Raw genomic sequence first — 22,864 nt, forward strand, 5'->3', positions numbered from 1 at the left:
CTAGTTTACCCGGTGGCTGAATTAAAGAGGAGGCTGGTAAAAACCTGGTAAAACAAGAGTGAGGCTTTGGAATCCAGGGATTGCCCACCTTTTGCAGGACAAAAAGTAGTCTATAAAAATGGGTTTCTTATAAAGGCTTTATTTCAAGATCGGCAATTTGGGAATTTCCCAGGTTTATAAATTTACTAGATATTTTCTGTTTTTAAGTGTAATTTTGCAACAGAAACATTGCAATTCTCATCCATTGTTCTATATAGGGCTGAAGGTTTTGATCTGTTCTGCTACAAAATATATAGAAAATTATTGACTAAGGCATTTAGCCTTCTGGTGCCTTCATATGTAATTCAGAGACTAGAAAGGCCCTTTCAGCTGGTTCCAGGTGCTGGGATAAGAATGATGCTACCTCTGATTAATATGGAAGTGTCAGCCAGCCATGAATGAGCTCATATAATCATACATTCCATACTAATGGTATATAAATAAACCAGGAGTGGTTTTCATGAAATTTGGGGAAAAGCATTTTTATAACAAAATTAGATGAGGGAAACCTGGATAGGAGTCTGTTGGTGGAAAGTAAAAGAGGTATCAAACACAATATATAATTTGATCATGAAAAAATACTGAAATGTCAGATCATGACTAGAACACACAGTATCAGCAAGTTTTTAACACCAGACATTTCCCCAAATCTTATTTCTGCATCTAAAATGACTCTAGAGTCCTCTTAATGATTTTCCTATATTTATTGGCTCCTTTCAGTTTTTTCTCTACACTATTCTAGGATGAACATTTAAAAGTACAATCCTAATTTTGTTACTCTCCGTCTATGACATCCCATTACTCCTGGAATAAATTTCAGTCCGATTAACCTGGCTTGGTATGGTTAGCCTGACCGATTTAGCCCTGTTTTGGCACATGGTTTCCTGCATACCCCTGTCTGAGCAGTACTGGGTGTCTCTTAATTTGCTAACTTGCCACTCTCTCCCCTGCTACAGACATACCCACATGTCAATTCCTGTCCCTGAAATAGTTTTTATTTTCCTCCCTGTCTGTCTCCTGAATGCAAGCTCATGTCTCAACTTACAGCCTTTACTAATCTCAACCCTCCAAAGTAGGCTGGGTCCCTTTGCACAGTTGTATAGTAATTTTCATTTAGTTTTAGTTTTATATCTGCTTTCTGCACTAGACCAAGCTCCGTGAGTTAAGTCCATCTCTGCCTTGTTCACACACCTGCTTGTGTCCAGCTTCATAGGTAAACATCATAGCCAAATAAAAGTTTGCTAAATTATTTTTATCATTTATAAAATAATTGGGGACTTATTGTTTGATTTTTGAATTGCTTAAGGTAAAAACTGCCTGAACATTGTCAATATTAAAATATATTCATTTTAAGGTAACAAATAAAATACCTTTTCATGAGACTTTTTAAAAAATTAAAGTAAAATTTCTTTTCTGATTTCAGAGATTAAAATATATCTAATAAGTCTGACAAGTATTGCACTATTACTCTTAAATTCTCCAGTTAAACAGTTACAGCTTTCACTCTAGATCCTAAACAGATACTAACTTTAAAATGACCGTTTTGTGACTTATTGACAATTTTCATATATCAGTCTCCTTTCTGGGATTCACATGTTCAGAGAATTTCATTCTGTCTTGAAGTAAACAGAAGACCCAGGCTAGATTGTTGTTATTTTCCTAACAGGCCATGGGGACCAGTCATCTGTCAGATTTAGGTCACCGTACTCCATTTAGACTCATTCATGTAATGAAACTGGTGCATTAAATAAAAGTTCATTATTTACCTGCACTATGAGCCATTGCTTAGAGGTTTAAGTGTTCCAAAGAAAATCAACAGCCTGGTGAGGACATTACAGCTTATGGAAAATAACTGAGTCATTTATTATATGCCTAAATTTGAGACATTTCTGTGATGACATCTAGGGACATCACCAGGCCTGTGGAGCCCTTGAAGAAGCCATCGGCTTTTACCTAACATACACTTAGTGTAAGTAAAGTTCCAAGAAGAGATGAATGAGACTGTATATACTACCAAACAGGTAATGAGCTAAAAGAGGATTTTTTAAAAAGTAAACAATATCAATAACAGTCAGAAATGTCATTTCTATAGTTTAATTGGAATCTCTTAAACCCTCCAAGCTTCACTCTTCTGTGGTAGATTCCCAAGGGCACAGAATCTTCATAAAGGGCTACTGTTCTGAATATCATCTAAGAAGGCAATGTAAGAATTGTCGCAGAAGTCCCCGTCACCTAACATCATAAACACACTTGAGTGAGCAAAACCCTTACAAAGCATGTCAAATTGAGAAGATCTGGGGGAAATTCTCTGAGTTACTACCAGTATTTTCTGTAGTGCTTGTAAATGATCATGAATCCAAGCTGAAAGTTATGGTGAGTGCCAGGCGCACTGTCTGGGGAATGGACACACTTGAGGCTCTGACTCAGGGGGATGGACAGGACATGGGTAATATATATAACCTGAGCTTTTGTACCCCCATGATAAGCTGAAACAAAAAAAAATAAATAAAAAATAATAATAATAATAAACAAATAAATAAATAAAAGAAAGAAAAAAAAGATATTGCCCAAGTATATTTTTTTAACAGGCCCTATACTAATGATACAGGCTAGCAGATATCCGTCAAGATTATATACAGTTTGCCTTTGTCAGCAGATATATCAGTCAGCATGTTTGTTCATTTGTTTGTTTTTCATAGTGAGGGTCTTGCTTATTATTCCCTCTGTAGAAGAAAAATCATCTTCCTGTTACTAAACATGCTTTCAAAACATCATATATTTGCATATTTCTAACCAATCAGCTTTCTTCTAAAGTTTATTTGAACGTTTAATATTGTTTGTTAGTTTTTTTTCTTTGTTTATTATTTATGCTTCTGAAGTTTCTCCTTGTCTCTTGGAGAGTCTGATTTGTAGGATTAAACATGTGGTGCCATATTTCAAGACAATATTATTCACGGGAAGAACAGAGGGTATAGCTCTGGGGATTAGTTTAAGTCATTCTGGTTTATAGGGTTCATACAAAAAAGAATAAAAAATGGAAAATAATAAATATTATAGCCACTCTACACCCAGCTAGCATTTACCTTAATCCTCTACTGTAAAAGCAAGTATGAAGTGATTTAACTTACACTGCCTTTTCTTCTCTCAAAGTTTAATGAATGTCTGGTTAGAAATATTATTAAAGTTGTTATCAGTTACTCCAGACAGGGGGTTTTGGAAAATCGGCTGGTCAACTTATTGCTGGATGTATCAACTCAGGTTCAACCCAGGAATGCTGAATTCCTGATATGATTACACTCATTCTGCAAGTTCTTATCAAGACTTAGCTAAGCCAAGCTTACTCTAATACTATCTTCTGCTAACTGACTCCCAATTGTAACCACACATTTCTCCTAACTATAACTAGAGCGCAAGATCAAGGTAGTAGTAGAAAGGGCACCTAAGACTGAGTCAAGAGAACAGTTGTGCAGTTGTGGCATGATCACATTGATCTATTGTGAAGATGTGTGACCCCCTCATGAGTGACTTGACCCTATAGTTACATTTTATAATCATATCCCGTTAGCCACCAGGTATGTGACTGTATAGGCTATATTTTCTATGGTCTCACCAGAGCCACAAAGTAAAAGAAGCAATAATTCTTCTTTAACCACCACAACTACTAAAATGAAGTCATCTGACATTTTGACACCAATTAGTAGAACAGCCTCCCCAAATGGTATTCTCTCAGAGAGGAGAGATGATATGCATGTTACATAGCACTGTCCCTAGAGTTTCTGTAAATAAAACGGTCCCATTGACTTTCTGTAGTTTAATGAGAAGATGATGTTTGGCTGGATTTAGTTCATTATAGCTTTTTAGACAAAAATGATTATCTCACCTGTATCTTGCCTAGTTTCTTATTGTTCCATAACTCAACATCTTTTCTCTAAATTTTGATATGAGAAAAAAATGAGAGAAATGTTCAGGGGTGAAAGTATTGGTAGCTATAAAAGCAGACCTCTACAATACTTATACATGAAATCTGCCCAGTATAAAATAGTGACTCATTCTACCAGGAAGCACTTGGGTTTCCCAGCACAGCAACTTGATTTTGAAATCAAAGTTTGATATCTGCAAAGAAAACTAATAGCACTTTGCAATTTATTGTAAATGGGACTTCCCTGTATTATAGTAGGAAAATACAAAAAAAAAAAATGGCAAGAGGAAACCCATTTAAAATGGTTTTAAAGCTATTTTTTATCATTTGAGGGACTCGGTTTATAAGCCCATTAAAAATATTATTGGTAGAAATGCATTTTGAATTTCCATTAGATAAGATATTTTAACTTTCATTTGGAACTTGAATTGATTCAAGATGAGAGAAAAGCATGTTTGGATAATATATATAACTGCCAGAGCCACTCATAGAAGCATTATGTTTAGGAATGAAAGTGTGTTTATCTGAAGAGCTGTTGAGAGTCAGGAAGATTTGCTTCAAAGTAGAAAGCAGGGTGCAAAATTTTTGGCTTAGGATCTTGGCAGGAAAAACATGTCTTTTGGTTTCTTAGGGATACCAAGGATACTTATTAGCCTAGTGGGTGGACTAATCTTTTAGCTTCCAACTGTCTTTGTAACATAAACCCTGTATTACTGTGAGAAGTCTCTGAATGTGATATTCATTATCATTTTCATTTGCTTTAAAAAGAATTCAGAAGATGCTAGTATACAAATAAACCTAACAAACAGTTTCTGGATAATCCTACATAAAGTGGCTCAAATTCTATTGATTAGAAGAATTTTCTTACTTATAAGGCACTTAATGGCTCTGGGGCAATATACTTACCAAATCTTTTGGTCGCAGTTTGTCTCCAGTTGCTCATTATCGGCATGCTATTTACCTGAAGTTTGTCTGGGGAATAACCCAAGTTCCTTGAATGAGAGCATTTAAAGCAGCTCTGCTGCCTAATTGCAGAATTGATTTCAAATGGAGAAGTTTGGTTCCCCCAACTCCATCTTTTTCTGATTATCAAATGAAATGCAACACACCTGCTTTCCAGGGCCTTTGAAGATTCTTAAAAATAAGAATAGGTTTAATAGAAAGTAAGTTCACCAGAAGTCTTGAACCAGAAAAACCCAGGATATATTATTTTCTTCCCTAATTGATTAGAAAGCCTGCATGATTAAGAAGCACCTACAATATAGCTAACAAGACACCAGACATGGACAGCGACATAAAAGAAGACATAATCCCTCATTTAAAGAGTTTTTTAATCTTATAAAAGAAACTAATTGATCTATTTAAATTTTGATTAATTAGCTATGAAATATGTGGTATGTTAAAATTAAAGGAGGCAGGGCACATTGGCTCACACCTATAATCCCAGTACTTTGGGAGGCCTGGGTGGGAGGATCACTTAAGCCCAGGAGTTCCAGACCAACCTGGGCAACATAGCAAGATCCCATCAACACATGCACACACACACACACACACACACACACACACACACACACACACACATACACACACACACACACAATTATGGGAGGCCATTTACACTGGGTCCCAGAAGACCAAACCAAACAAAAATGTAGGTTCCATATAGTTAATCTGAACTCTGAGTGGGCCAGTTTTACAAAACAAACAAATAAACAGAGATTCACAGCAACCGATAAGAAAGGCTTAGGCACTTGAACTAGCAAGATAAGAAAGTTCCCTCTGTTTTAGCTTTATAAAGAAAATAACTCTGAAGCAACCGATCTCCTTTCCCTTTCTCTGCTTTCTCCAGCCCTTTTCTTCCCATAAAGCCAGTCTCCTCTGCTCAGCTCATGGAAACACTCATTCTGTTTTATAGAATGAGGCATTGCCCTGTTCCGGAATCACAAATAAAAGCCAATTAGATCTTCAAACTAAATTTGTAATTTTGTCTTTTGACAACTTATAAGGATTTTGTTTTTTCTACTCAGGTATTTTTTTACTGCATCTTGTCATGTCTCCCTTTCCTAGGGGCTGTAGATCATTCCTCCCAAATTCATGTCCTTAGTTGTAGATAAGGCTTTTTCCTCTTATCACCATATGTTCTCATTTTGCTGACCCGGATTATAAAGAGTAGAAGTATGATCCAGAAAGAAGCATCAAACTTTTTCTTTAAGCCTTGAATTTGTTTTGAGAAGCCAGTTTTCTGTTTCTTTTCCTCTGAATCCTGTCCTGAACCCTCATAGCTTTCCAGATACACTGGAGGCTCCAAACACACCCAGACTCCCTCTCACTCTGTGACTATCCCTCCAAAAAGAACACAAAAATAAGTTTCAAAATCATAGTATTGCTATATTCATGAAGGAAGATAAAAGAAATTAAAGGAAAAGTTTTTATAATATCTTTGGTTTTGTCATCAAAATGTCCTATTTCTAGAAAGTCTGTGATGGTAGGCATTATTATTGACATGTTTTTATTTTAACAGACTACGCAAGATATTGGAGGTTGTGTGTATAAATATACTTCCTCAGTAATATTAACAGTGTGTTGGGAGATTTATCCTCTTGATTTATCCTGCTCTGATTATCATTTTGCCTGAGCAAAAATAGTTGATTTTCATTCCTTAATTGAGAGTGATCTTAATGACACATTAAGGACATTTTCTCTTAACCAACCAGTACATCTTGCCTCTACTACTAAGTTGCAAATTTCTTGAAGGGAAATTTTTTCAAACTTGCTTGAATCTGTCATAGCTATTAGTACTGTTCAGAGAATACAATCAGTGTCCAATACAGAATAGTTCTGTTAAATGAATGGACAATCTGATTTTCAGAATGATAGAATGTTACAGCACAAAATGTTTTAAATAAGATTTAATCCAAGCCCCTTATTTAAAAAATGGGTAATCAAAAAAACAGTAAACATTTTGTATAACTGTGTCCCTCCCTCCTTCATGACATAACTGTACTGGAGTTACAGCAAGTGATATGGGCTAAACGTATTGTTCTTGCTAAGCTGATAATTCATATAGATGCCAAATAGAATACAATATTATTATTCATTTATATAATCTAAATTTTTCCCTAATTGATCAATATATAGACAATGTAACTCAAGGAAAAACCACAAACAAATACCCCTAATGTTTAGAATTAGGTAAGATAAAAACTCTTTGTGCAAAATATTTTAAAGGATGTAAAGAAAGACAAAAATATGTTGATAAACAGACCTTTGTATTATACTAATAGCATTCTTGGTTTTTTCAGATTCTTCCATGATTTTACCATTGTGAGCTTTTGCCATTGTGAGCTTTTGCCAGTATTCTGTATTGGTTTTCAACTATGTTTCTTTTAATCATAATATTGTGGACACTGGCAAAAACATAATACATGAATAGCAAGCACTACCGCTCACAGCCCATATCACTATAGGATTTCATGAATGACTCATGGGCATAATGCTAGGACTACTCCAGATTTGTCATATAGAAGCCTTATGACCTTGGATAAGCCACTTACCCCCCCTGAGCCCCAGTGTCTTTATTTATAATTTGAGGGAACTGAAATATGTGACCTCTAAAACTCCTTCTAATTTTTTATATCCATAATTATAGTAATTTATATGGATATTAAGTGGAAATATTTATACATTAACCGCAGAGTTTCTGCCGAGGACTATTCTTAGTGACAGTTCTGTGTGCACAGTGGCTCAGTGGTAATTATAGGATGCAAAGCTCTGGCATTGTCCACCACAAAAATGGGAATACCGAAGGAAATGCTTTGAATTAATGGCAGCCAGTAAGCTGAGAAAAGAATGATGAGATCATTGGCATTCTGTTTTTCAGCTATTTCTATCAAAAGCATACTTTAGAGAATCTTGGTAGTCATTTTATGTAGTACTTTTATGCCAAGTATAAATCAGTTTTTAAAAAATTTGGCAGGTTTAGTCTTGAAATTGCCAAGTTTCAGCTAAAAATATAAATGATAAATATAAGTCTTAATGTTCTACATATCACACTGATGAGTAATTAGATGCTTAAAGCATATTTTGATAAGGACATTCACTATGAGAAAAATCTTAGAGAGGTGATATGGTAAAATATATGGTAATGAAATTTGACATTTCTGTCTTCAGTTTTGAGTCTAAAATCTTTCTTAACATGTGCAAAAATAATAGCGTAAGTTCTTCAAGGCCAGGAACTGTGGTGATTTTCTTTCTTTTGTATCAATATGGAACAATTATTGCAGGATTGTAAACCTATGCATGTTCTATTAATCATGTTGAGAATGTGAGATACACACATACAGACATGTAAAGCTATATATATAATCTCACACAGTTGCCTCTTAAATACCTGAATTACTAAGAACATTGTGATTGACTTCTCTAAATCTTTTGTAAACCTTTTACAGTTCATGATCTAGCTAATTTTTTCCACGTGAGCTGGTAGAAATATTTACCCTTAAACCATGCTTTAAAAATAATCATCTTGTAGAAGTTTTTTTTTTAATTTGCACACTATTATTTGTCTTTGTTAGCAGAAAATATGAATGGTAATTTATAATACCTTGATAGTTTAATGATGTTATTATGGATATCATTATTGCACCTAAGTGTAGAAATGCTTTGCTTTTATAGCCAATGGTCACAGATTTATAGACTTCGAAAGTATCTGTTGTGTTTCATCTTGTATTTTAAAATCATTTTCTCTTCCTAAATTATAAGTTCTAAGTTTATTTTACCATTAAAATATTTGAGTCTTAGAAACCCACTTCTGAAATTTGGGTTCTAAAAATCATAAACTGGAAAAAAATAGATAAATAGCATGTTATATCAGACCCTAATATGAAATAGACTCAGAATGAGAGCATCCTTTGTTATGAGAGAGTTCATAAATTATACATGGTTTTTATTTTTTTTTTTGACACTTGTTTTGGCTATCAAAAATCATTTTTATTTGGTTTCTGGTTTTGTTGAGTATAGTGGGTTACTTTCTTGATTTGCATATTTATTTATTTATTTGTTTATTTTTTTTGAGATGGCATCTTACTCTGTTGCCCAGGCTGGAGTGCAGTGGCATGATCATAGCTCACTGCAGCCAGGAACTCCTGGGATCAAGCGATCCTCCCACCTCAGCCTCCTGAGTAACTGGGGCTACAGGTGCATGCCACTATACCCAGCTTTTATATTGAAACCATAGGCAGTTTTATAAGCATGTTTTAGGACCAGTGTGCTAAAGAAGTGCTAGCAGTTTGTAGTTTGGATGACTATATAAATTATCATTTAAACTGAAACACTGTTGAGTGAAATGCAGTGATAAAAAAAAATTAACAAGCATTAATTTCTGTACAACAGGTACCAGCAAAGAATCCTTGGAAAATCAGGATGTATGCTCATCCAATTTGCAATAATATTAATAATGAATTGTTTTCAAGCATCTCAGATCCAATACAATGGATCACCATGACATTGGCCCATTTTCCCAAGGTCAAAGGCTATTATCAAACTCTGTCAATTCAGGATTTGAGTATAGCTATAAACAGACTCTTCTCATATTTAGAGCTGGATTGGCCTTTGTTGAGTCTCTTAATGGCAATGCTTATAATATCAGCTTATACTTCAATATCTGGCTATTTTAAAAAACAAAATTATTTTACTTTTCCCTCACATATTTCTCACTGTATGGAAAGCCCTTCAGATAAAGCCTTATTCCCAGAGTTAGAATGTTTCTGAAAATGTATCTTTCTTCTAGATGCACTGGGTGATACCTGCATGGAGGAATGTGAAGGGTGCATGAAAGGAATACACGTTTTAAGATTACAGTTGTAGGAGACCTGTAGGACTCTGGTGTTGGGTAGGCAGCAGTGAGGCAGAGGACACTGGAGGAAGTAGAAAGAAAGTAGTAATCTCTCCACTTCCTTTGTGTCACCATCCTAGTGACAATGCATCTTACTGAAGAAAACCCTTGGCAAATTGAAGATTTGGAACATTCCTAAAGCCCACTTTTTTGTGCATTTTGATTTTGATGTGACATTGCTCATAATGCCTCTTAGTAAATTAATCAGCGTCTGTCAAATAATCAAACCTATCAAAATACAATAAAAACTGACTGAAGAGATTGGACATGTGCGTTGACACTAGGACATAATTACAGAGGAGCTAACCTAAATATCCCTCTACTGGGACCTCTTGATTATCTCAGAACTTTATGTCCAGTTTTGAAAAAATTTATAGCTCAAGTTTTATTAGTTTGGACCCTAAAATATCCGTAACCACTTGTGGAATGAGAGATTCCTGAAGAAAGGCTCATGTCCTAAAGTATTCCCTGTAAGGATAAGCCACAAACTGGGGGGAGGGGAGGGTGAGTCAAATAAAAAGAAAAAAGAAAAGATTTGTGGCTAAAAAGCTATTTGAGATTTAAGAGAAAAATTATATGAAATTCAAGCTAGTAATAATTCAGAAAAATCACAGGGTTTTAAATCTTGAAGACACTTTAGAGATCAAGTCTAATTCTCTCATTTCACAGATGAGTAAATTAGGTGTAGATTGGCTAAGGGATTTGCTTTGGGTTCAGAATTGGTCAGGGGCTAAACCAAATAACAAATTACAACTGTGTCTCCTATTGTTCCATAATGCTTTAATCCGTGCAGTAGCCAGATTTGGGGCAATGCCTAGGTCTAGGAAATATCAATGAATGGATATATTAGTATGTCAAAAAGAAGAATCTTGGGTGTTTGGAGCATTGTGTTTATCATTTATAATAAGGATGAGGATGATTCAATACATTTATAGTTAAATTAAGCTTACTATGTATATTTGGTTAGAGTTTCACTGAAACACACTTATAATTATTTTTTAAAATCTCTTCTATTTTTGATTTAGATACTTCAGGTATCAGAGACAACCCATTATTATTATGTGTATATTTCTACCATAGTCATCCTCATAATTTGCTGCTATTTTCAACCTCAAGCATTTTGAAGGCAGAGAATCACTTTTATTCTATTCTGCCTTTTCTTGACCTGTGGCCGTCCTCTGTACACACTAATGGATTCCTTAAGAGAAGCGAAATAAGAAAGAGCTTGAGTGGGAATGTGAATGGATTCTAGTCACAACTGGCTCAATAATTTAGCCTTACATAAATCACATAACCTCAATGAGCCTCAAATTTTTCCATTTATAAAATGAGTAATATAATTTTTTTTCAAGGGATACCTCTGGGACTAATAGACACTATACAGAAGAAATTTTCAGCCCATTGCAAAAATATCCATTCTAATAACTAAAGCTTTCTGAGGACTGTGCTTATTTGCTTCCAGAAATAGAATTCTTGACCAATGGAAGGGGTTAAACATAGATTTAATGATCATTTAGTGGGAGAATTGAGCATTGAAAAATAATTGAAAAACTGAAAGAATGGTTAGGGTAAAAGTCCTTTACAATCTGAGATTTGATGACGCCCAACTGTTTTCCCAAGGGATTACTGTGGCATTTCAAGGTTTTGTGTAAGCATGACGAGGTACAGGACATAGTACCTCAAAATATATCACCTTGAAAATGACCAAAGCAGAAAGATCTCTCTGAAGTTCTCCCACTCTCTCTCTTTTGAAGATCCAAAGGGAAGACATGTTGCATAGAGAGGTCACAAAGAATCTGAACAAACAGGCATTGCTAAGTTCCCCTCAGTTTATTACCATTAGGTTAATATCCTTTTTTTTTTGTCCTATCATACTTGGCATGACTGTCCATTCTTTGTCAAACCTAAGCATAAAAATACCCAGGTTCCCTGGGTCTTTGGGTCTTCATTTTGGAAAACTCTCATATAATATAAAACTTTGGTTAAATAAATTTGTTATGTTTTTCTATTGTTAATTTGTGTTTTGATATAAGTGCGTCAGCTATGAGCCTTGCAATGGGTGAGGAAAATATATTACTTTTTCTCCTCTACATGTGCAAACATAAAACACACTGGGACTTGGTCTCCAATATTCCACCAAGAAGACCATCATCCTACTTATTTTTATAACATTTTATTCAAATTCTAGGTGGTGACATTGATAATAGCTTTCCTGTCTACCTCCTGGGTTTGTTGTAAGGATAGTAAATTTCAACATATGTTGAAAATTAATAGTACTAGCATAAAACAAGGTGATATTATTGTAAGTATTTCAATGGTGTTCTCTCCTGTTCCCTAGCGGGACATAACTTCTGTTAACTCAACTGTATAGACCACTTCCTGCATGTGAGGGCTTAATAATAGTTTGAAGCCAACACATCACCATCTGTTTAGCCTGATGTACTTCTGACTATGTTTGGCTGCAGTTGAGGCGAGCTTTGAAAAATATTTAATGGTATGCAAATTTAATAGCTTTATCTTTTTAATCGTGTGTTTGCAAGTTTCTCAGGAATGCCAGATATTAGAATCTCACTCTTAGATTTATCCCTCATCACTCACCACTTCACCCACAAACAGATAATATTCTCCAAATCTAGCTGTACTGAAATAAAAAAATGCTTCACTAATACGCTGTATTAATCAGCTATTGCTGTAGTAATGCAGCTTGCCAGACCACCTCAAACTTGGAGTCTTAAAGCAACTAGTGTTCGTGATTTTTCTAGTTTGCAAGTCTGTGTGGCAGCTGGAGCAGATCTGCTTCAGGTTTGCATGGGCTGGGCTTTGCTCCTTTCACTGGGTTGGATTTAGGTCTGCCCCACAGGTTTTCTCATTCTCCAGGAACCAGCGGCTTCCGGCTGCATGCTCTTCACTTGGGAAATAGCAGAAGTACCCTTAGTGCCTCTAAAGACTTTGGCCCAGTACTAATAGATTGTCTCATCTGTCTACGCTCCGTCGGCCTAAACAGTGATATGGTCCAGCCTACATCAGTGGGAAGGAGAAATATACTGGCTATTCACCACTCCACTAGCACCACAATCCGCACCAGGTAAGTTCACGTAAATACTATAGACTGAGTGAATATTCAACCAATGAAGGATTTCACTTTGTACCAGAGAATAATTCCAGTTGAGTATTTCCAGTCTGCAGCCTTGTATTTCCCAGAGCAGCCTTTTTTTGGTTTGTTGCAAACCCCCTATTATATTAAGTAAAATTTAACTTACTCAGTGTTCTTCCAGTTAGGCCTCTAGTTCCCCTGATAAACAAGTATACTTCCCCTTAGACAAGACAGCCCTTTCAAATAGTTGAAATAATTTTCCCATTCGCTTCAACAGTTCCCCACCCCATATGTTCCTTGTCTAAATATCCCTGAAAACAAATGAGTTTGTTAATACATAGATTTCAAGTAGTCTTCATATACCTCATAGAAGGTGCTCACCTATTTCCTGCAGCTTGTATGCTACCAATATTCCAATTAATGGAGTTATTTTTAAGTAGTTACATAAAACAATGTAAACGTTTGAATTATGAAAATCTTTAAGTACAAAGGAAAATGATATATAATTGAGACCTCTATACCTGTGCCCTAGGTTTTCAACCATTAATAATTTCCTACATTTAATTGGAACTTTAATAAACCATAAATCATTACATGTCTAGTTGAAATCCACTTTGTATCTCTCCCCTTTCCAAATTCCTCCCCTTTTCCCCTAAGAGGTAGCCACCACCAGCTTAAACACTTTATAAAAATTTATCACATTTTAAGTCACAAAGTAAAATTCTACATACATCAAATAATCAATATCCTCCAGACCACAGTCTTTGCAATTAGAATATAAATCAATAAAAATTATAAACAACATATGCATGTGAAAAGAATGCCTACTCTTGTATTGATTGTAGCGTTCTATTTAAGTTAAATGTGTTTTCAAATCTCCTACAATTGTGCTACTATTTGATCCAACATTTGCTGACAGAGGTGCATTAAAAATTTTCACTGTATATGATCATAGATTTATAAATTTTTCTTTACATTTCTCTTCATTTGCCTTCAATAGTGCAGATTAGCATTTTAAAATATTTTCATGCTTTTTTATTACAACCTGGCACTTTTACACCTTAATAATACTTTTTACATAAAATCTATTTCTGAGAGTAATACAGGTATACCTGCTATACTTTTTGCCTATATTTTAAAAAATTCTTTGATTTGTTACCTTCATGTATCTTTATGTCTCTTTTAAACCAAATACAGGTTACTGTTATTCTTTTATTGAATATGACACTGAAAATATTTGCCTATTCCAAGAAGGACAGATTCATTTCCATTTATTCTGATTCCTGATATTTATATATATACACATATATATATAATTCTTTCTTTTTACCTTGTGCTTTCTTTGTTTAATATTCTTTCTTTTCTGCCTTTTATTATATTAATTTTTTATTTGTTACTTCCTTTCCCCTCTGTTGTTTTTAAGTTATATGGTTTGTGTCTGGCATTTAATATATGAGTTTATATTTTAACATGATTATTTTAAAAGTATGAAGTTAAATAAGATATCTATCCTTCTTTTAAATACAGTAAAGACTTTGAAATGTTTTAACGGTGATACCTTTCCTCACAACTTACTTATAATTGTTGTGTAGTGTTTTAGTTCTATCTTAATTCTTATATCACAAAAAAAATATTGCTTCTCCTCCTCCTCCTGCTCTTCCTCCTCTTCTTCCTTCTCCTTTCCTACAGGTTTGCAAACTAATGTATTAGATCATGCTAAATCTTGGTTATGTCACTTATTTCATGGAACTGTCTCCTTAGCCTTGGTTCCATGAAAATATTTGCTAAGCAGACTTTACTTTTTATATTCACTTAAAATTTTCTAATAAAAAAATCTTTGTTATATTAGGGTCTAGGACAGAGGTTTAGCATATCTAAGGAAGAAAAATCAAGTATTTCACTAATTTTATAATTTCATTGGCAATATGACACCTATGTATACCCTTTTATATTTAGAAAATTGAGAAAATTTTGACATATTCTGGCTGATAATGAGTAATGGGTCACATTTTTATATCAATGTCTTTCTTATTTAATTCTTGATTGCTATCACAAATTTGTCCTTCTTCTGTTTGAATAGTTAACCTTATCTTCTCTTTTGTGGTAAATGCATTTGAGGTGAGGTTAAAACGTAAAGTGGTCTCAAAGATCTGAGAGATTTAAAAAAAAATCACCTACCTGGCCAGCAGTGTCCAAGATGTCCAAATAAGCTGGCTCGTTGTCAATCCTAACCTGGGTCTTATAAGCATCTTCTGAAAAACACAAGGCAAAATCCATTTAAATATATTCAAGAGAAAAGGAATGATTTATTTTTAGATTTCATAACAAAGAAGAATTTCTAAATAAGCTACAAAGTAAGAGATATGATACTCAAGTAACATATATAGATTGAGAAGTATTTAACTCAGAAAAATATAGTAAGAGGAATTTCTGCTTAAAGTGTAGCCAGGTATAATTTCTCTTTCATCAGGAGAGTTTAATGATCCAAGGTACTCTAGTGATGTTATGAAAAGAAAAACTCATAGAACAAATGTATTAGTTCTTTCCTAATCATATGCCACAAAACTGCATCCTAATATTATTATATAACGGTAAAAGACTAAAAGCATCTTCTAGAAGATCATGAACAGGATAAGGATGTTCATTCTCTCCTCTTTCATTTAATATAGTATGGGAAGTTACAGCCAGATCAATTAGACAAGAAGAAAAAATAAAATCATTCAAATTGTAAAAGTAGTAAAATTCTCTTTGTCCACAGATAAAATGATCTTATATGCAGAAACCTTAAAGATTCCTTCCCCCATACCCCCACATGCAAAACCTAAATGAACTCAGCAAAGTTGAAGGATATAAAATCAACAAGCAAAAATCAACCAGATGCATTTCTGTAAACTAGCAATAAGCAAACCAAAAAAAATTAGGAAATCAGTTCCACTTACAGTATCAAAAAGAATAAAATACTTAGGAATAAATTAATCAAGGGTTATAAGCAACAGAAAATGGACTAAGACAGTAAGAAGCTAAGAAGCAACAACAGAGAGATCAGCTAATGAGACACTGGTAAGACATTGCACAGAGCAGATAAGAAAGAAGGGAGGAAAGAGAGAAGGAAACGTAAAAGAGATAAAGAACTCTGAGTGGAAGGTTGTAATGATAGGCATTGAGGATGAGTAAAAATCGAGATATTAACATAATCCCTAATTGTACTGCTGTACAATATTCAAAGTATTTAATTTGAGGAATATGTCTTCCCCAAGCTTAGGATCAGGGAGGAATAAGGACAGTGAGAATCAGGAAGGGATAAAGCTGAGTGAGAAGAATTTTATGGTTTGGGATGAGCAGGATCTTAGGAGTTTGTGTTTTTAACTAGTGGGACTTTGGGGAGCTAGATGGTCCCATAGAAATGTTGGATCTGATGTATTCTCATAAGAAAGCTGTGGCCAATAAAATAGAATTTTCTGGCCCCAAACTCATGGAGTCTATTAGATTTGAATATCTCTTTAGCTTTCATTTGACTTGTATATTTTGATATGTGATGCTCACCCAACTAAGTGTTTGCCTTGACAATAGAATGACTTGCATATTTTACATTTCTACCCAGCGACATCAATTTTCTTCAAGTTCTTGAACAGAGAAACATAGTTTTATTTGCAGTTGTTATTTCTCTCAGGAGGAGACTAGGAAGTCATAAACACATTTGCTGTGCTACAATTGATTAGCCACTTCTATTTCTTTTCTTTCAGAGGTTTTGGTGACTAGACTCTCGGATTCAGAGGTCATATTGAGCCTATATTCTAGTGAGAGGCAACATACATGCAAAGATCAAGAATATAATATGATATGGACATAAAATATGTTCAAGTTGTTAAGAGATCAGAAGGAGAAAATGACAAAGTCTATCTAGTGGGGAAGGCAGTTCAAAACCTTAAAGAGAGATTAGTGTTTGAGTGGCTTATAGGGTGAATAGGATTTTTCCAGATGGAAGAAAAAATGAGGGACACCCCAAGTAGCTATAGTCCCTCCTCCTGAGTAGTGAATTCTTAGTGAGATGAAAAACATAAATTTAACTGAAGGTGACATATGAAATCTAACATTGTAGGAAAACAGATTTTTTTTACATGATTTTAACGTTAAGAGTTTATTGTTCTAAAGCAGTGTTTTTCTTAAATCTATTTCAAGTTAACTTTTGTGTATGGTGTAAGATGAGTCCAATTTCATTCTTTTGCATATGGATCTCCAGTTTTCCCAACATCACTTACTGAAGAAACTATCCTTTCCTCATTGTCTGCCCTCCAGGTGCCACAGACACACGTGTCTCCTGTGGGTCCCTGGGCAGGCAGAACTGCTCCCTGACCACAGCTGAGAGAGGCTCGAGCTGAATTACAGGGCTGCTTCATGACCCACAGTTGTATGGAGGTTGGCAGGCCTCCATCTGGGAACATGGACTGGGGTGTCTCCCACCAGACTCTGGGGCAGGAGGGGCCACTCCTCATCTATGGCTGTGAGGGACTGGTGCCAAGTTATACGGTTGTTTCAGGGTCTGCTATGGGATCCAGGTCAGTGGACCTGCCTCTGGCAGCATACACAGATGTGTCTCCCAGGAGGTCCCTGGGCAGGCAGAGCTTCTCCTGGTCCATGGCTGAGAGTAGCAAGAACCAGGTCATGGGCTGCTTTATGGTCCAGGGCCAAGGTCAGTGGGCCTGTCGCCTGAGACACAAATGGGCATGATTCTTCCCAGGTACCTCAGCAGATGATACTGATGGCAGGATGAAGGCCAAACAGGACTGTAGCTGAGTCCATAGGGGAACAGGGCTGTTTCTGGGTCTGTAGGTCAAAACGTAGTCAGTGATGTTGCCACCTTGTCTTGGGCTGCCTTCTTAAAACTGCCATCCTCAGTCTTGGCCTCCACTGAGGTTTCTCAACTTTCAAGCCAGATCCCAAAACTCCCGTCAAGCTCCCACAAAGCCATATGTGGTTGGCTGCCAAATTACTGTTGCTGTGGGGAATATGAGTGGGAGATCTCCTATCCTGCCATCTTGCTGAACATCACCCTCAGCAATTCAAGATCTTCCTTCTTTTTTAACATCAGCATCTACAGCTACAGATTTCCCTTTTAGCATTGCTATTGCTGCATCCTATAAGTTTTGGAATGATATGTTTTCATTTTCATTCAAGTCTAAGTATTTTCTAATCTCCCTTGTGATTTCTTATCTAACCCATTCAGCATTTGAGAATGTGCTGTTTAATTTCCACATATTTGTAAATCATTTAGCTTTCCTTTTCCTGTTGATTTCTAGTTTCACTCCATTGTGATTAGAAAAGAAAATTTATATGATTTCAGTATTACTTCTTACTTATACCTGGAAGGTGAATAAATGCTTTCTGGAAGAAGTAGCACCAAATTTGAGTAGGAGTTAGGAGAAAGGGGAGCAAGAGAGGAAAGAAACAATTAAAGCCCTAATTCCAGATGTTAACAACAAATTCTATTTGCCAACAACAAATTTAGACAATTTCAGTGTGGTTAAATCCTAGAGTTTAGAGAAGAGATGTTGATTAAATTTAAGAGATAAATCAAACTAACTTATGAATACATTCAAAAGAATCATGTTTTTGAGTGAGGCATCTGAAGTCAGACTGCTTGGGTTTGAATCCTGGCTCCACCACTACTGTCTGTCTTATTTTAGGAAAATCACTCGATCTCTCTAAGATGTAGATTTCTCATTTTAAAAAAAGAACAAAAATATTTGTATTTAACTTACGGAGTTGTCCAGAGAATACAATGAGATAATATGAAGAAGTGACTCAAAAGACTGCCTTGTATGTAATAAATATTTTTAAAAAGGGTAAATATGTCCATTGTTATTAAGAAATTTGGACTCTGTAATAATTCCGTCACCAACTGTGCATGTTGGAATGCTCACTCCGGCAGACATGTGGTGAGTGAATTGTGAGGTGGAAGCCTAGAGGCAAAAAAAAGAGGATTAAATAGATATTTCTTAATTAAGGTGAAATATAGTGGTGTTTTCACTAAGATAATGGTGCTAGGGTTGGAGGAAAGCTGGCAGATTTACAAGAGGTTTAGAAGGTAGAAACTATTGCATATAATGATTAATTATACATGGAAACAAGGAAGAAGAAAGGTAAAAGAGAAGCTCTCAGATTTCTGTCATTTGTGGTTGGGCAGATAGTTGTGACATTTCCTGAGAGAGGGAAGACAGAAGGATGACCACAAGTATGATTTTGGAAATGTTGACTTTGCCATGCCTGTAGCTCATTCAAATGAAGACAATGAATAGGTAGATATCTGGGGCTGAGGCTCTGGATAAAGCTCTGAGAGTCTTCTTTCATTACACGAATTTATGTTCTTATGCATGCCAGTCCTATTCTACATCCTGGAATCCACAAATTCCTGGAGTCTGGCTGCAATCTATGTTTTGTTTTATGTTTCATTTATATTACAAGCAAAGCACAAACCGAACCACTGTGAAAAGCTTTTAGATTATCATTGGATTTTGGCATAAGTCAGTAATTATTCATATGGTTGATTTTGAGCCACAAATAAACAAATGAATTATCTTCAAAAACCTTTGATTTAGAAAGTAGTAATGACAGCCACAGGAGGTACTTTTTCAATTTGTAGTGCTGAGTACCTCTCACAAATTGGTTTTTTGCTAGCCGCTGGAGATATGAAGACATACACACACACACACACACACACACATACACACAGAGCACACACAATCATTGTCTCTACTCTCAAGGAGTTTGTACAGTCATGGTGGGAAACACATATATAAACACATATACACAGTGGGATGTTAAGATTCCAAAATTTATAGGGCATAGATTCTACCTTCAAGGAAATCTATTCCTTATGATTGTGCTCCAAAAGGCTGAAGTTATGTTAAGTATGAATTGCAGAGTATTCTAGCTAGTATGGTTTTAGCAACTGCCAGCCATTCTAAATCCATTCCGTATATGGTCAACCATACCATTTTCCTGTTTTCTATTCCACTGCTCTTTGTACATTCACTGATCTTCTTCTCACAAAAGAAATCTTGTGGAATTACTTGCTATTTTTTGAAGATGCATAGGGTTGTTTTTCAGTTTCATAGGGAAATAAGAATAGTTACTCTGAACAGGGCTCTGTGACCCGAGGATCACAAGTGAGTCTTTCAGATTTCATGTTTGTTTATTTTAAACTCAAAAGCCCAAAGCAGAGCCTGCTGAGGCCAGGGGCAAGCTGAGTAATCTAGGCGAGAACCACTCTGTGTGATTGTCTGAGTGCCAGATAAACCCAGCACATGAAATGTGTGTCAAATAAAAGCTTCTCTTGGGATCAGAAAACCCCTTCAAAGAGCTTGGATGAGAATTGGCTGGAAACTAAAGCCAGCCCTCTATCCAAGGTTTTTTTTACTCTTTTGAAAAAAGTGTCTATCAGAATACACATTCCATTGTGGGGAATCTAGGTCACCTGCCTGGCCTCCATAGAAACTAATCCTTTTCATTTCCTCCCTATAAACAATCTTTGTATTTCCATTCATCCACTCCCTTTGAGACCACCCATGCAGAAATGCACTGTCAGAAATACTCTCTTGAATGCATATAAACACCTCCCTGAATTTCAATCATCTGCCTATAGACCCAACCCTGAAGTGAGCTTATTTATCTTCCCAAGCAAGAGACTGAATGTACACAAAGCTTTATCAGGCAGAAACCTTAGCAGCTGCCTGCTATATTGTTTGCACAGAAAAGCATACTGGGACCACATTCTTGGAGGCATCTACCACCTTCAAATTCATCTCAAAATACTAATGTTTAATTTGAGACTGTTGTTTCTCCTAATTAGGAGATGTCTTCCCCTCTCTTGCTCTCCAGCAGAATTTTATAAGAAGAAATCACTGAAGGCCTATATTAAAGCCTCACATCTATCACTAAATATCTATGGTAGGACTGGCCAGCCACTTAACCTCATTTGTAAGATGAAGATAATAGTGCATGCTAGTCAGAGGAGTTCTCTAGGAGTTCTATGTACATCAACATAGGTAGCACATATGATTAGTGCTTTTGGAAAAAGAAAGCACAGTTCAAACTCAAGGTATATTATGTTGTGATTTTTATTTAGCATTGCTTCAAATTAGCCATGAAACTAAACTGAAATTAAATCATTTCTGCTGTTTATATTTATCCATGTGGAAATACTTTTTTCCCAACAAGCAAATCATAAAGAATTTGGCAAGATATATTTGCATTAATAACCAAAAATAAAAAAGTTGTGATTAATTCAAATGGTGTAAAGGTGTTCTGGATAATTTCCCCCAAAGTAACTATTTTAATTCCTTTCTAGAACAAACATATACATTAAATTATTTTAAAATATTTTACTTATAAATATAAAATTGGGGTAATTTAAGACCAACAAAATATATAACTGAGAACAAATGTCAGAAAGTTATTGTTGAATTTTCACTAAATGGCTTTACGATATCTTAAGATAATTGAATACGTCTTCTATGGTTTACTCCAAAATCTGAAATATACAATTGGTATTACAGTGAAGCCATTTTTCTATAACCCTGAGCTAGCATACATCTCCAAGATATTAATCATTGACCCAAATTTTTTCAAGGCAATAAATAATACAAAGACTCAAATAATCTATTTATAAGATCTTTCTCAGAAGAGTACTTAAATGAATCATCTCAGTTTTGTGTATGTGTCTGTGCCCATGTGCATGTGTGTATAGGGCAGAAGTACCTTGAAGTATAGCATTCTGGTCATTTTTTCTGGACCAAAAGTTAAATCATGGCAAATCAGCACTGATACAAATCTAATGTATGTATTAATGTATTAATCAATAATTAATTCAATATATATTTGAGTATGTAACAGGTGCTGCACAATCTGGTGGCCACAGAGTCTACACTGTTGAAAAAGACAGGTAGTTTCTACCCACACAGAATTTGTAATCTTGGGGGAATACATAAAATCAAAGGCAATTGCACTGTTTTTTAATGAATGCTACATTAGAAGTTCTTTGAAAGGTGCTTATTGAGGGAGACAGCAGAGGACACCCAGGGGAACTGATATTGAACTGAGGCCAATCCTTCAAGGGTTGGGGCAGAAAACAGAATTTGGAAGGAGGAAGACTGGAAGAATTCTGCCAGGAAGAGAGAAAGGAAGTTGTCTGAGTTCTGATGTAACCCTTGCTTTGAACTTAAACATTCACTGAATGTTTATATGCTTGTTGAGTCTATATGCTTTTTGGCTTGTAAGAGGTTTGGAAAACTGGCTGAACTGAGCTTGTGGAATAATTCAGGGTAAAGAAGAACACCTGTTCCTACTATATAAATAAAAGCTAAAGACAAGGGTGCTACAAGAACATAAGCCCTGGAAATTCACAGGAATTATGAGGCAGAGCTTGGATTCCCCCCCCCCATTATAATATTGAGAGTGAGTGCAGTTTACTTAGGTCTGTGCAGGATAGGAGCTCTGAGATGATATCTAAGTTACATAACAATTCAGATCTTTCCCCTAGACATATAAACAGATCCTAGTAGGGTAGTTGATACCAGCCAGCAACCCCCTGCTGCCCCAGGAGATACCCAATATCACTGCTCTGAGATATTTTAATAGTAGGTGTCTAAATGAAACCTAAAACAAACACAATGATTAGTGGAAAAATACTAAAATTATTGTCTCTGAGATTGGATACAAGTACTCAGTATCAATGATTTTACTCACTTTATGCTGGGTGATTCTTACCTGGTCAGTTAGGCAACAAAAATTCTTGGTGTGAAAAAAAAGTTTAGCAAGGGAAAAACATCACTATTCATGAAAAATGTTGTTTGGGTATGTAGAAAAGTCAAAGTAGCTATATGAAAATTAGATTAAATAAATGAATTCAGTAAGTTTTCTG

The 22,864-nt window shown here is 35.4% G+C and overlaps 1 protein-coding gene across 1 annotated transcript in view; it reads right to left on the reverse strand.

The window, feature by feature from the left end:
• RIT2 (Ras like without CAAX 2) overlaps window positions 1-22,864 on the reverse strand; it is a 289,218-nt gene that overhangs the window by 165,757 nt on the left and 100,597 nt on the right. Inside the window, exon 3 of the mRNA XM_045527208.1 lies at window positions 15,124-15,197. Coding sequence (XP_045383164.1) covers window positions 15,124-15,197 — 74 coding nt within the window. The remainder of the gene's footprint in view (window positions 1-15,123; window positions 15,198-22,864) is intronic.

This window comes from Lemur catta, chromosome 16 (genome assembly GCF_020740605.2).
Source record: "Lemur catta isolate mLemCat1 chromosome 16, mLemCat1.pri, whole genome shotgun sequence".
NCBI lineage: Eukaryota > Metazoa > Chordata > Mammalia > Primates > Lemuridae > Lemur > Lemur catta.